The 12,993-nt window shown below is 40.6% G+C and overlaps 1 protein-coding gene across 1 annotated transcript in view; it reads left to right on the top strand.

Moving 5' to 3' along the window:
• The window catches only part of TCERG1L (transcription elongation regulator 1 like), a 1,516,577-nt gene that overhangs the window by 989,596 nt on the left and 513,988 nt on the right, over nt 1-12,993 (top strand). The window contains exon 9 of the mRNA XM_069239738.1: nt 2,410-2,479. Coding sequence (XP_069095839.1) covers nt 2,410-2,479 — 70 coding nt within the window. The remainder of the gene's footprint in view (nt 1-2,409; nt 2,480-12,993) is intronic.

Genomic DNA, 12,993 nt, shown 5'->3' with positions numbered 1-12,993 from the left:
GGGAAGGGGTCGGAATCCCCATGGCGGCGCTGCAAGCAGCGCCACCATGGAGGATTCCCTGGGCCAGGGGTAAACCGGCGGGAAACCGCTGGTTCCCCTTTTCTGACCGCGGCTTTACCGCCGCGGTCAGAATGGCCCAGGAAGCACCGCCAGCCTGTTGGCGGTGCTTCTGCGGTCGTTGGCCCTGGCAGTCGGTGACCGCCAGGGTCAGAATGACCCCCAAAGTGTTTCATAGGAAATTGTATAGTCTTCAAATCAAAGGTTTGACAATGTTAATTCCCTTCTCCTGATAACGGAAATGCACCCAAACCTTCTAAACCATCTAAATTCATGCTTTTGATATTCCAGTTTTCATGCGGAATCACAATATTATGTGTTCTCAAAAAGAGCAGACAATTCACTGTTGGCAGTGCTTTCCTATTGCAACTTGCTACATCACATGAGATAATCTTATAGCAGTGGTTTGTCTTTAAATAGTTGATTGTTTTTCCCTTTACATATTGTTTTCCGTATCCCACATACAATACATACAATACCACTGCCAGACCTGCCCTCTTTGAAACATTTTTGACCATGTCAGAGGAAGGGGGGCCTCAGAGGGGGCAAGACCTGGGACCATATCATGAATGCTGCACACTTATCCTGTTTGTGCCATGGCACACCTTTCAAAAGGTGTGCCAGGTGCAAACAGAAGCAGCGTACCTTATTACAATGAATGCTGCAAACTCCTGCTGCCCTTGAGGCAGTGCATTCAAGTGAAATACAGCGCAGTAGTTTAAAAGCTCCTTCATGTTTCACCATGCAGGCAGCAACCCACCTGCACTTTCAACCAGAAAGAGATCCCCTTGCAGGCGGCTCCAGTGAGTGACTGCACCGGACTGTAAGGGGATGTCTGGAGAGCTGCCTTTAGGTGACGCACTTAGAGCTCCACCTGTGCACCGGCTTCAATAATATGGCATGGGGCAGAAGCAAAATTGATTACCTCATTTGCATGGGCCACACCCTCTTATGGTAATACAGTACAACATGTGCAAGAGTGCTGTCAGTATTACAGAAGGGGACGCACAAATGTCCACAGTCCCTTCTGGCCATGGGGCACACAAACTGGGTGCACACTAGTTGCCCCCTGAGGCACAATGTATTTTGCAGACACTAGAGATGGGTGCAGGCTTTTTTGGGCATCACTGCCTCATGTATACCTTAGACGAACATTGTTGGAGGCGGGGATTGAAGAGGAGTTAGTCACTTCTAAATCAAACATAATAAACCAGTGTTTTCTGAAGCTACTTCCGGTGTTGGACCTGCAGAGGTTGTGAAATTTATGAAGGATTTCATTAGCATAGAGCCTCACACATGAGCTGGTTACCCACTCTGCAAAGGGGTTTCCAGCTCTCTTGGTGCTTACCATGAGTTTTAAGGCTTTCACCAGTTGAAGTGTGCAGATATTGTATGAAACTCAATGTCACTGTGTGAGTCGACATGTCTGTATTGCTGAAAGTATCTATCATAATAGTTCTCTCATCCGTTAGCACTGTCAATGAGTCACAAGCAGGTTGCTTAGTGGAACTGGTCTGTCGGCTTTAACAAGGGCTTTTATTGTAAACGTCCAAAGACTAAAAGACTAATGTAGGCACTTAATTAGAGGTGCGATAGCCTTGTCATTTTATTGTCCAGGGAAGAGAAAAGTATTGATTCAGTGAAGCAACATAGTGACTGGAAGTGCAAACAAATAAAAATGGATTAACACAAATGAATAGCACTTTGACGTGTAATGATGGAAGAATTGAATGTGTTTCGCTTGTTCTTATACATTTGGCTAAATAGACGTTCGTGCTATTCTCCTAAATTAATTATTGCAACAATACCACATGTTCACTCAAATACTATGCATTCCCTTGCCCATTTGGACGTTTGTTTTAAATGTCTTTTCATTTGCTGACATTGCTATTTATCAATGATGGTGATGAAAACAGAATGGCTCTAGATTTCGTCCTTTAAAATAAATCTTAATTGAGGATTTCACTCATATCAAAAACGCAAATAAATATAACGTATTTATGTACAATACGCTTGGAAAAAACATGTAATAGAATTTTGATTGGATTCATACGTATTAAATCATTGAGCCCAATATATAAGGGAACACACTTGGGCACTACAATCAGTACCTCAGTAAGGCCATTTCTGTGCAGAGCTTTACTTATGTGTTCACTTTCATCCACGTATTCACTCGGTCTTTTTTAAGGTAGTCTTAAAAATGAAGTTAAATAGTATTTAATGGATCACTGCATGATGAAAATAAAATACTGAAATGATACTGCATGCTGCAACAAGAAAAGCATAGGGAATAAAAATGAAAATGATTTCAACAACTATATTTAATATATTCAATGTGCACATGTTTTTCAGCAAGCAAATGTGAAGTGTCAAGTCGGGATGCCATAACTGATGATCACATCACAAAAACAAAGCGAAATAAGTAAGTAATGAGCATAAAATTATAGGAGTTTTCCTTATGTAATTCTCAGTTACTACAACTTTCGATGTGTTGAATTATGCCTGGGCCCTGGTTAATCACCTAATATTGTACAGTGACATATTACATTTTCTAGGATATATCTGGTTCCCCCTTATCTGATTATATCAATTTTTTGTCTATTTGCTTCTTAAAATTTTCTATTTGTTTCTATGTTGATTTAGGAACTGTATTTGATTGTTTTCTTGATGGTACTGCTTGAATTGAGCATGCATTTCTCTGGGAACGTGTCTCTGTGCAAAAGTACATGTAGGATTTAGAATAGGGATCCCGTTTGCCCTGATGAAAGCTTGAGGCCCTAATGGGCTACTTTAGGGTCAGAAATATAATGGCACCTGATAGATTGACAGACATGTAAATTCTCATTGTTAATCCCTTTCCTGGTTTTTAATCCTACTTGGTGCAGCTTGAATAAAGAAGTACCTTTGGGTATACGAAGAGGCAGTTTTAGCAGTATTCTGGTTCCCTCGCTTATCCAGTCACATTTATTTCGAACTCCTGTACACTGAGGTAGAGGACAACCTGGTGAGGATCCATACCACAAAGTGTGCATGATGTGCATTATAAATAATAGTGCTCCTTTAAGGACACGATCTTACATCTTAAAAAAATGATTTATCCATTTCAAAACTAAATCATTATGTGTCGTATTACAGATAGCACACACAGATAGAATGAATCACCCCCCATGTCCACATTACTGTTTCCCTTACCCACACACAACAATGTCAAACTCAAAATGCTCTTATGCACACACACACTTTGTGGTGTGGTGGTTCTAGTCATAGCGTTTCCTCTAACAATCATGGAAACTGCAGGAGCAATGGTTGTAAGGGTAGTAGCAGTGGCGATTGTGGGAGAAGTTGTGATAGAGTTGGTAGTGGTGGTGGTGGTGTTCGTAGTGTTAGCAGTGGTGATAGTGATGATAGAGGGAAGTCGTAGTAGTAGTAGTTTTGATGGTGAGTTTGATAGAGTGCTCATTTTGATAAAAATGTAACATTGGCAATGGTGATTGAGCGGGCTATAACTATAATATCAGCACATTACCCTTGCTACAGATCTAACATCCACATAGTTTGCCATTATATTCCAACATTACACCAGTAGGCAAATATAGGTAGGTGCATAAAAATATGTATTCAAATAAACATAACAATATACAAAGATAGATGTATAGATAGATGTATAGATAGATAGATAGATAGATAGATAGATAGATAGATAGATAGATAGATAGATAGATAGATAGATGTCTGATGACATATTGATATTTAGATCTAAAATATATTTGGCATGTATCAATATTTCTCCCTTTTAAAAACATCACTGGATGCGGGTGCTCTGGTGATTGCAACATGCATGTTTTAGTTCTACAGATGGCACAAACACATTTTGACTCTGATATGATCCATGTTCATACTGATTTTCAGCATTAGACCATCTTCCATTTTAATTACAATAGGAAATGTAAACTGAAACATGTCAGAAGCAATATATTGTAGAACGATAAGATTATATTTTTACTAATAAATCATTCATCGTCTTAATACAGTATATCTCAAATTCGTATGCCACATATTAAGATTATAAAACTCACAAATATAATCCCAATAATCATAAATCAAAGTATACAGTCCTTATCATTCAAATGAGTCTTGTTGTAATAAAGCCCCAATGGGCACTAATGAACACATAAGGACAATTATCTTAAGAGGAAGGAAGTTAGTTTATCATAAACCAGTTATAGGGTTCAGTCATGGATAAATATCAACCTGTCTGATTCATAGCTGTGCTGTTAAAATCTTCATCGCTATTCAATACATTATTGATTTTCTGTTTGAGTTTATTGCTGAATTTGGATTCTAATATTCTAAGATCTCTATTATACTTACCCCACTAAGTGAATGGCATTGTACTCTGTCTAACCCAAAAAATTTAAAGGTTCTAAATTACATTGGTGTACATATTAAAAATGTCTCAACACACAGTAGGTGAGATCTCGATTCGTAATGGCTCACTCATGTTCTATAACCATTGTTTTGGCTGATTGCATAATTTTACCTACATACCATTAGGGACATATACATTCTATTATGTAATATGTTGAAATTCATTTTGCATCTGATCTATTAAAAGTCCCGGTCCAGAGGATGCTTTGTAGTTACAGCTAGTCTTGCAAGCTTTGTATGTTGACCATTTTAACAATCAAATTCCCATATCACCAACTGACATTCTGTTGAAACTGCAGATAACAACGAGCTAAATGGTCTCTGATTGATAATGAGTTTAGAAGAATATTTTTAGAAGCTTATTCAGGTTGCTGCCTATGATTGTGTTGATTTTCTGAATATGCAAATTATTATTCAAACATTATTTGTATGAATCGTCAGTGCTATTTTCAGTTTGATCTCCTATTTGTGGTTTACAATTGAGCAAATCATGTTGTCTAAACACATATAAAGTTCAAAGTGCTTCTGTCAATTTAGTTGTGTACGCTTTTTCTTATGTTGGCTGTTAGCTGTAGATTCCGCTGTTCTTATTCAGACATTTTGCAAATTCCCATTCCATACTTTGTATTGTGTCATACATTAATTGTTGTCCATTATTCCATACTTTGGCCCATATTTATGGGTTTTGTGGGTCAGTGCAGCACAAGTCACCTTACTGCACTGCCCTGCATCACAGGAAATGGGCAGGAATGTTCTGTATTTATCCAAGATGACACATTCCTGTTCTTTCCCCATTGCACAGCGCACAATAGGTTTCCTAGCACTAGTAGAGGCACCCTTGCACCATAGTGCAAGGGTGCCTGCGTTGCATGCAGGATTGGTTTTGTGCAGGAAGGTGAACCTTCCAGCACTAAATCAAACCTGAGAGGTTTTCTCCTCTTTCTATATGTGCTGCAGAAAGCAGCACACATAGGACGAGGAAAAAATAAGGAGAAGTAAATATATATCTCCTTCATATGCCTCTCCTAGTGATGTGTATCTTCTTGGCACAATCACAGGTTTAGAAGTTCTTGTAAATCAGGGAATGCATTAAAATCCATGCATGCTGCATGGGAACACCCACACAACACCCATGGTGCAGAGTAATGTAACACAGCAATTTGCACTGTGCTACATTACTCAAGATTTAAGGTGGCCTGGCGTGACTTTAAAAATCTCACTTAAAGCTTGCATCACTCTTGCACCGCATTGCGTGGTGCAAGCGCATTGTCATCCAGACCATAAATATGGCCCTTTTCGTGAGGACCATGGTCACCACCCCCAAGTCCATGAACAAATTTACATAGCTGGAAAGAAGCACGTGCACATAGATGCTCCCCTCTTTTCCTGTAAAAATCTATTTGGAACAGAAAGACACTTTCATTTATACAGAAGGTTATCATTGTCAATAAATGTGTGTGTGCTGGTACAGTTTTCTGGAATGCGCCAATTAAAATTATTCACAGGCCTGAACCCCACCCTTATGTTTCGGACCAGTGTAAAGGCTCCCTATTCCTTACTTCCAGTGTGTTCAAAATGTAATCTTCATCCCAACACATTTTCTGATTGTCTTGATTAAGCCTGAAGTATCTTTTACATATGATGCCTCAGCAAATGATTTAAAGACAATGAATGTAGCTAGGTGTTCTCCAATAAACTGTGGCTAGGTGAAACAATAAGACATCATTGGCGATTGAAGAGGTCTTTGTGGACTTTAGGTATCAGATAAAGGATTAGACTTCTGGCATGGTCACTTTTCAGGAAGTTATACTCATCATAGTCAAGCTTCTCCCTGTTTCACGAGTCAAATGATAACTTTTTGTACTTAATTGTCCTAGTTCCTATCAATTCTCTCATTGCATGCATTCATGTTTACTTGCTTTTAGGATTCTGCCACATTCATGCTTTCAACAAAGCCACTGCACTTACACCCTAATATGAGAGTGTTGTAACAAATACGTGGTCTTGCTTTAAAATGGTCAAGGTTTTCCATTGTGACCTAATGAGGTTTAAAAAAAACAACTTTTTATTCCATATGAATCAGAAAGAATCATGATGACAGCAAGCAGCAAATATTTCAGTAAGAATGACATTGGTTCACAATAATAAATTCCCAACCAGACCCCATAACCACAGAACCACCCATCCACCTCCCCCACAGCAATTCTCTGGGGGGGTATCAAAGATCTGGTATTTTTGTCCCCAGGCATCTTGGTTGGTGATTGGAATTGAAGCACACACCTCCACCTGATTTTCATTCCATTTCTCCCATATATACGTCCATTTGTTAGGACAACCTCTACTTTCATAGACCACTCTCTCCACCTGCATACATCAGTTCATATCTATCTTTCATCTGCGGAGGTGCAGCAATGTCTCAGCTCCCCATAACTGTGCTCTGTTGCATTTAGCCACTATCAACCCCAGAGTAAACCAAAGACCGGTTGTGCAAGTAAAATCAGTCTTGTTCCAGGTGTTTAGAAGGCACCTTTTTGCCACTAGTACCATGCCACTCTCACTCACCCTGTTGAGACAGTCAATCTCCTGTGATCAATACTTTTGAAGCGTTGAACAGCTACACATCATATGAAAAAATGTCCCCTCCTGACGACCTTGCTTGGGGCAGGGAGCAGTGTCCATTTTACCCATATTAACCAATGTCATACAAGCATAGTAACACCTATGGAGGATTTTGAGCTGTATCAGGTGAAATTTTGGCCTCTAATGGCCACCTCTCTGTGGAAAGTCAGGGCCTCTGGCCATTCATCATCCTTCATCCCATCCAGATCACGCTCCAAACTCTCTTGTAACTGGGTGAAAGTGTCAGGGGAATTATTCATTAATTTTTGTTAGGTAAGTGAAATTGCCTTTCTGGGCATGTATTTGTCTCACAATTGATCTTTTAATGGGGAGTATTCAGGCAGGATCTCATGCTTGGAGAGTACTTTGTGTCAAGGCATGACAGATTTCTACCTACACAGAGCTTTTACAATCAGCCTTATCATCAGGTGTCGTAAACACCCCCACAAGTATCCACACCTGGAAGCAGTTAAAAATGTAGTAGATGGGCATAGACAACCGATAGGGGGATTTGTACAGCAGAAGGAGGTAGTTAGTCAAGGGGCGAATCAGACAGTGAGTAATCACCCTGTTCAGATGATTTCTAGTAGTTTGTGTGGTGCGATTCCGGTTTATAGCATTTCTGTACCAGAAGATAAGACTAGTAGGGACAAAGTCTCACCTTTTTATCCGGGATCAGCCCCCCCCAATATCCAGATTTACCTCCTTCTTCATCACCCTTTATTGTTGTGTTGGCTAATGTGCCACCAGGGACAGAGGCCAAAGAAAATTGGTCATTGCTGAGGATCAAAGCTGCACATTGGTTAGGTGAGAAAGCGGGTGTCTCCTGCGAACTGCAGGAGGATATCAAAATATTTAGGAGGGTTAGATGGGTGAGGAGTGGACAGAAAAAGTTAGAATGGGATTCTGTATTAATGTCTTTTAAATCACCACGCCTGGTGGAAACCATACTGAAACGAGTGTGAACGTGGGAGGTAAAGCCAAACAGTATAATGGTATTGCCCTTGGTTTTTTCTATCAACCTAACATCCGTTCAGATCAGGTATGAGCATCCGCCCTCCGTGATACATGTGTAAACCTCATAGCGAATGGGATGGCTCTATGTGTGTTACTCATTCAGGTGCAGGCGTCCTTTTGCCATAACAAACAACCGTTTCTCTTGTCGTGAAGGTTTAGAAGGTGTAGATTGACTGTATTTAAGCACTCCTATTGTGCCAGGGGTTGGGGTGCGGCCCCTTCTCAGTTCATTATAGGATGTTTCACCAGAGTTTATCAGTCTAGCCGACAGGGGCTTTTTAGATGAACTGAGTAGCTTGTCAAATTAAGAGCCAGGGTTGAGCCATACCTGTCTGGAAGGTCTTCCCGCCACTAGGACGACAGCTGAAACAGGTATGATGACAGTAGTATTTTGGAATGTGGCAGGATTAACGTCTAAATTGTCAATAGTTGACTGGGGTGACTTCATAAATGGTTTTGACTTGCTCTCTTTTCAAGAAACTTGGGTAGTAAACCCAAACAATTTAAATGGCTACCAAACTTTTCAGACCCCCGTGGTGCCATCGAACTCGGGGAGAGTGAAGGGGGGAATCTGTATTTATATTTCAAATACTGTGAATGTCTTTAGTATAACAATGGTATCCCCACTGCCGTTTTATCAACTTATCAACTTAAAACCATGGTATTGTCAGTTACATGTGTGCTGTCTCTGGTCAAATTCTATAACAACATCCCAAAGTTGGAGGTTAACTCAGTCCTGAGACAACTAAAAAAGGATCTTGAAGTTATTGATAGCGATAAGGACATAATAATCCTGTGGGCCGGGGATTTTAATGTAGAACTATGCTCTAAGGATGAGCCAAGATTTACGGATTAAGTGAAAGGGGCTTTGATGGGCCTTCACACTTTACTCATTCCCAATACGGTAATCAATTAAATGAGTTATTCGTTAATATTGGTTTGGTTTTTTGTAACGAGGTCTCTTTCCCATTAGCCCCATTTACTTATACATTTAATGGACTAGGGAAAAATTCTGTGATATACTATATAGTAATAACAGAGAGACATGCCGCTAGGGCTGGAAATCTTATCACAGGGATCGTCGAGCATAGCTTAAATTTAAAGATGTTGGTTGAGAAATATTGTAACATCAAACAAGGGAGATTATATTTGGCATTTGTTGATTTGTCAGCCACATTTGATTGTGTAATCCACAGTAAATTGTGGATTATAATGAAGAATCTTGGGGTGGATTCAGCGATCATAGATTTTATTAGGCTAATGTATGAGGGCAGTAGGGCTAGAGTCCAGTATGGTTTGCAAGGTGAGTATACCCAGTCATTTAGAATAGAGAGGGAGGTAAGACAAGAGTGTCTCTTGGCTCCCTTTCTTTTCTTCTTATATATTAACAGCCTGGGTAGCATGTTAAGTGCCCACTGTAAAAATCTCCCCCTAAATAGGGCATCGTCCTATTCCCGCCTTGCCTTACGCAGATGATGCCATGCTTATTGCACGTACACCTTTAGCCCTCCGGCATTTATTAATGCATTTTGCATCCTATATGGAGGAGCTTGGCCTATTAGTGAATAAGAGCAAGACTTTTGCAATGAGTTGTGGAAAGTCGCTTCTAAAGTCTCATAATCCGAGATAAATGTAAATTGCGATGGGTCTTGGTCAACGGCCATTAAGTCAAGGGGTCTTCTTTTCCAGAGAGCTGTCTCAGGTTTGCGAGGGTTTGCAAACAAGCTTGGGGAAAGAAACCTAGGACACTGTTGGCAGTGTAAAAAGCGAAATGCGTGTCTACTGCCCTGTATTGGGCAGGCCTGTGGGGCCAAGCAAATTCCGAACCTCTGCAGGTTGTAGAGAATGTTTTTTCGAAATATCTCCTCTCTCTTCCACTGGGGAGCTCTTCCTTTGTTCGCCATGCTGAGCTAGGGGTTTCTTTCATCTCAAGCTTAGTTGTGGTCCAGCCGATCCTGTTGTGGCATAAGATCTGTTCTTCTGAGTATACAAAACTGAATTAGGCCATTATTGCTGATTGCCTTACCTCCACCCGAGTAGGAAGAGTACAGTGGTTACAATATGTTAAGAACTTCCTGATTAACTTGGGGCATCAAGAATACTTTCTCAGACCTGAATTGTTAAAATCAGCCTCAAGCAGGAATGTCAGAACCATTTGGAAGATCTGTGGTTATCCATTGAGCTGTTTAAAGCAAGTGTGGTAAACAATCAGCTGATTTGAAATTAATTTGGCATGCAAGGGTACCTCATTAGTACTCACTAGGTTTAGAATGGACATTTTCCATCACTTGGTAAGCTTTCCTTCTATGAATGACTGGTTGAGACCCGTGGAAAGATGCCCGTATGGTAATGTGTCCTCTCAAAATACACTTCATGTAACTTTTTACTGTAATCTGTAAAACTTACAAAGAAAAACTCATTACTGAAAGCTATGAAACTGACCCGTGCCGTCCACCTCTTATATTTTTACAATCATTGCCGTCCATATATGTCTGTAATGTAATGTTCAAATTTCTGTGGGCCATTGTTAGACATCGAAAGTCGGCTCTTTTTAAGTGGATCAGGAGTTATTTCTTTTAACTGCACTGTGTTTTGTTTTTGTGCTATGCTTTTATGATTTTTAAATCTAAAATCGAATAAAGTTAAATGAATGAATGAGTGGCTTGCATAACCTTACTTCCCCAGTGCATGGCATTGAGTACTGTGTTCCAAAGAGGAAGTATGAACTCTCTTGGGCTGGGGAGGGGTGTATTGCACTTTCCCCCATAGACGGCTCTCAGACAACACAAACACCAAACTGTAGGTATTCACATTAGGTACTTTCCCTCTCCACGCCTTTGAGGGAATTGTTTACATAAATTGCCATTCCAAGCATGTCGTGTTATCTATTGTTTGGGAACAAACCTACGTCAGGGGTTCAAGCAGATCTATATAAATGCACCTCACTTAGACAGATAGTCAGAGGGATTTTGACCAGATACCATTGCTGCTGTCGATGCTGCACATCACCTTGACGCTGACCCAGTCTTCGCGCCCCTACGGAGTCTGAGCTAGATACCTCATTCCAAGGTAACAAGGGTTGGGGCGCTCTTCTTATGGACATGGCATTGGCAAATTAGGTTTAACATACCTAACTCTCTTAAGGTTAGGGATTAGGTTCATCATGCTAGGGTATTAGGACATATTTCACAACTAATGTAATTTAATGTCATTGCAAGATGGTTGGGGTCTTTGTACTAATGACTCTCGTTTTTTCACAATTCTGTTTCTTGCATTATTCATTATTTTTATCATTGCAGCCCATGTAACTTATTGTAGATTGCAGTTTTGTTAATAAAACCCATTGAAACCTTACTGCATCTCCTTCATTGACTGTTTTTGATTGAGACATGTTGTTCATGTGAGAAAGGGGTAATCTCCGTTTAACCACAACACTTCCTGAGATGTCGCATTCTTGAGTCCATGCGTAACGGCGGCCACAAATCACCTTTTACTGTTTGTGGTTTTGGTGAGGTGCTGCTTGTGAGCCGGGAGGGTTGGGATGACAGTTAAAACTTGTTGTAGGATTGGCATAGTCACCTACAAACATAAATACAGTCATCCTTAAACCAGCAGTCTTGCCTAGAGCAAGAGTCAAACTATGACTGCAATGTTTAGATTTTCCCTCCTTTTGGGCCACAAGTTTCTCTCCCTGTTTTGGTTTTGGGATTGTTCTTTATTCCTCAATTGTCTTGTGCTCATTCTTATTTTCATTCTGTAATGTTGCCTTCTTTTCCTATCTTCTTTTCCTTTATCTGTATTTAACTGTTGAAGATTCCAGACTTGTCTTAATCATCAAATCTCTTCTACAAAAGCACCTTTGAAGATGTTAACTGATTTTTCCTGTGCCCTGGTCTCCAGCCCTAAATTTATCGTTGTTTGAGCTTTAGTACGTCAGTCCACTCTGAGTGCATCTGGCATTTGTAGGTTTTAAAAATGTTGTGCTTCTTTTCCTGGGGATATCATATTGTTTGGTGGAAGTCAGGATTCATCAAGTTTTATAAGCTTGTCCTTCTCCAATAAAGTATGTTCCTTTTTGTTTTAATGTTTAATCAAACTTAGATGCATGTTTATACTCTGTTTGTGCTGAATATGCTTCATTTTTCTTACGCAAATTAGGCGCAAACTTAACTCCATATTCATATTTTAAGGCAAGACACATCTAGCGTCAAAATATAGGAGTTACCACTGTTTTTTGGATGTGTAAACCTACTTTGCATCAATGAGATGCAAGGTAGGCATTATCCCCATAGTGCCATATTTATCCCCGATGCAAAAATGACACACGGAAGGGCTGCGGCCCAAAATAATGGCTCTAAGCTTGCTTAGCGCCATTATTTAACGCCTTGGTCAGACCAGGCGTTAGGGGACCTGTGGACCCAATTCCATGGTCAAACACCATAGAATGGGCCCACAGATTCCCACCTCAAGCCTGAGGAACACCTCCACTCACACCAGAGGGACACCAGAGGATGAGGGACCCCATCCCAGGTAAGTAGGGTAAGTATATGTAAGTATTTTGTTTAAGTGCCATTGGGGCCCTAAGAAGGGCCCCTGCATGGCACTGGGTGCAATGGCCATGCCTATTGGACACTGATCCCCTGTGCTGGCCATTGGGGTGGTGGGCCTGCGCAGGAGTCATGTTTTAGGATGGTTGTGCACATGGAAATGCCGCAAGGCTCATTAGCAGCAATATTTTTGCCGCTAACCAACCTAACATAATTTTTTGAGATTGTCTCTTAACCCCATACCCGCACCCCCACCCAGCTAGCATCATCTTTGTGGATGCTAGCCCAAGCTTGCACCATTCCATTAATATGGCACCCAGCTGGT

The sequence above is a fragment of the Pleurodeles waltl genome, chromosome 6 (assembly GCF_031143425.1).
Source record: "Pleurodeles waltl isolate 20211129_DDA chromosome 6, aPleWal1.hap1.20221129, whole genome shotgun sequence".
In the NCBI taxonomy this organism is placed as follows: Eukaryota; Metazoa; Chordata; class Amphibia; order Caudata; family Salamandridae; genus Pleurodeles; species Pleurodeles waltl.
Note: the sequence above shows the minus strand (reverse complement) of the source record. Positions and strands in the feature narration are given on the sequence as shown.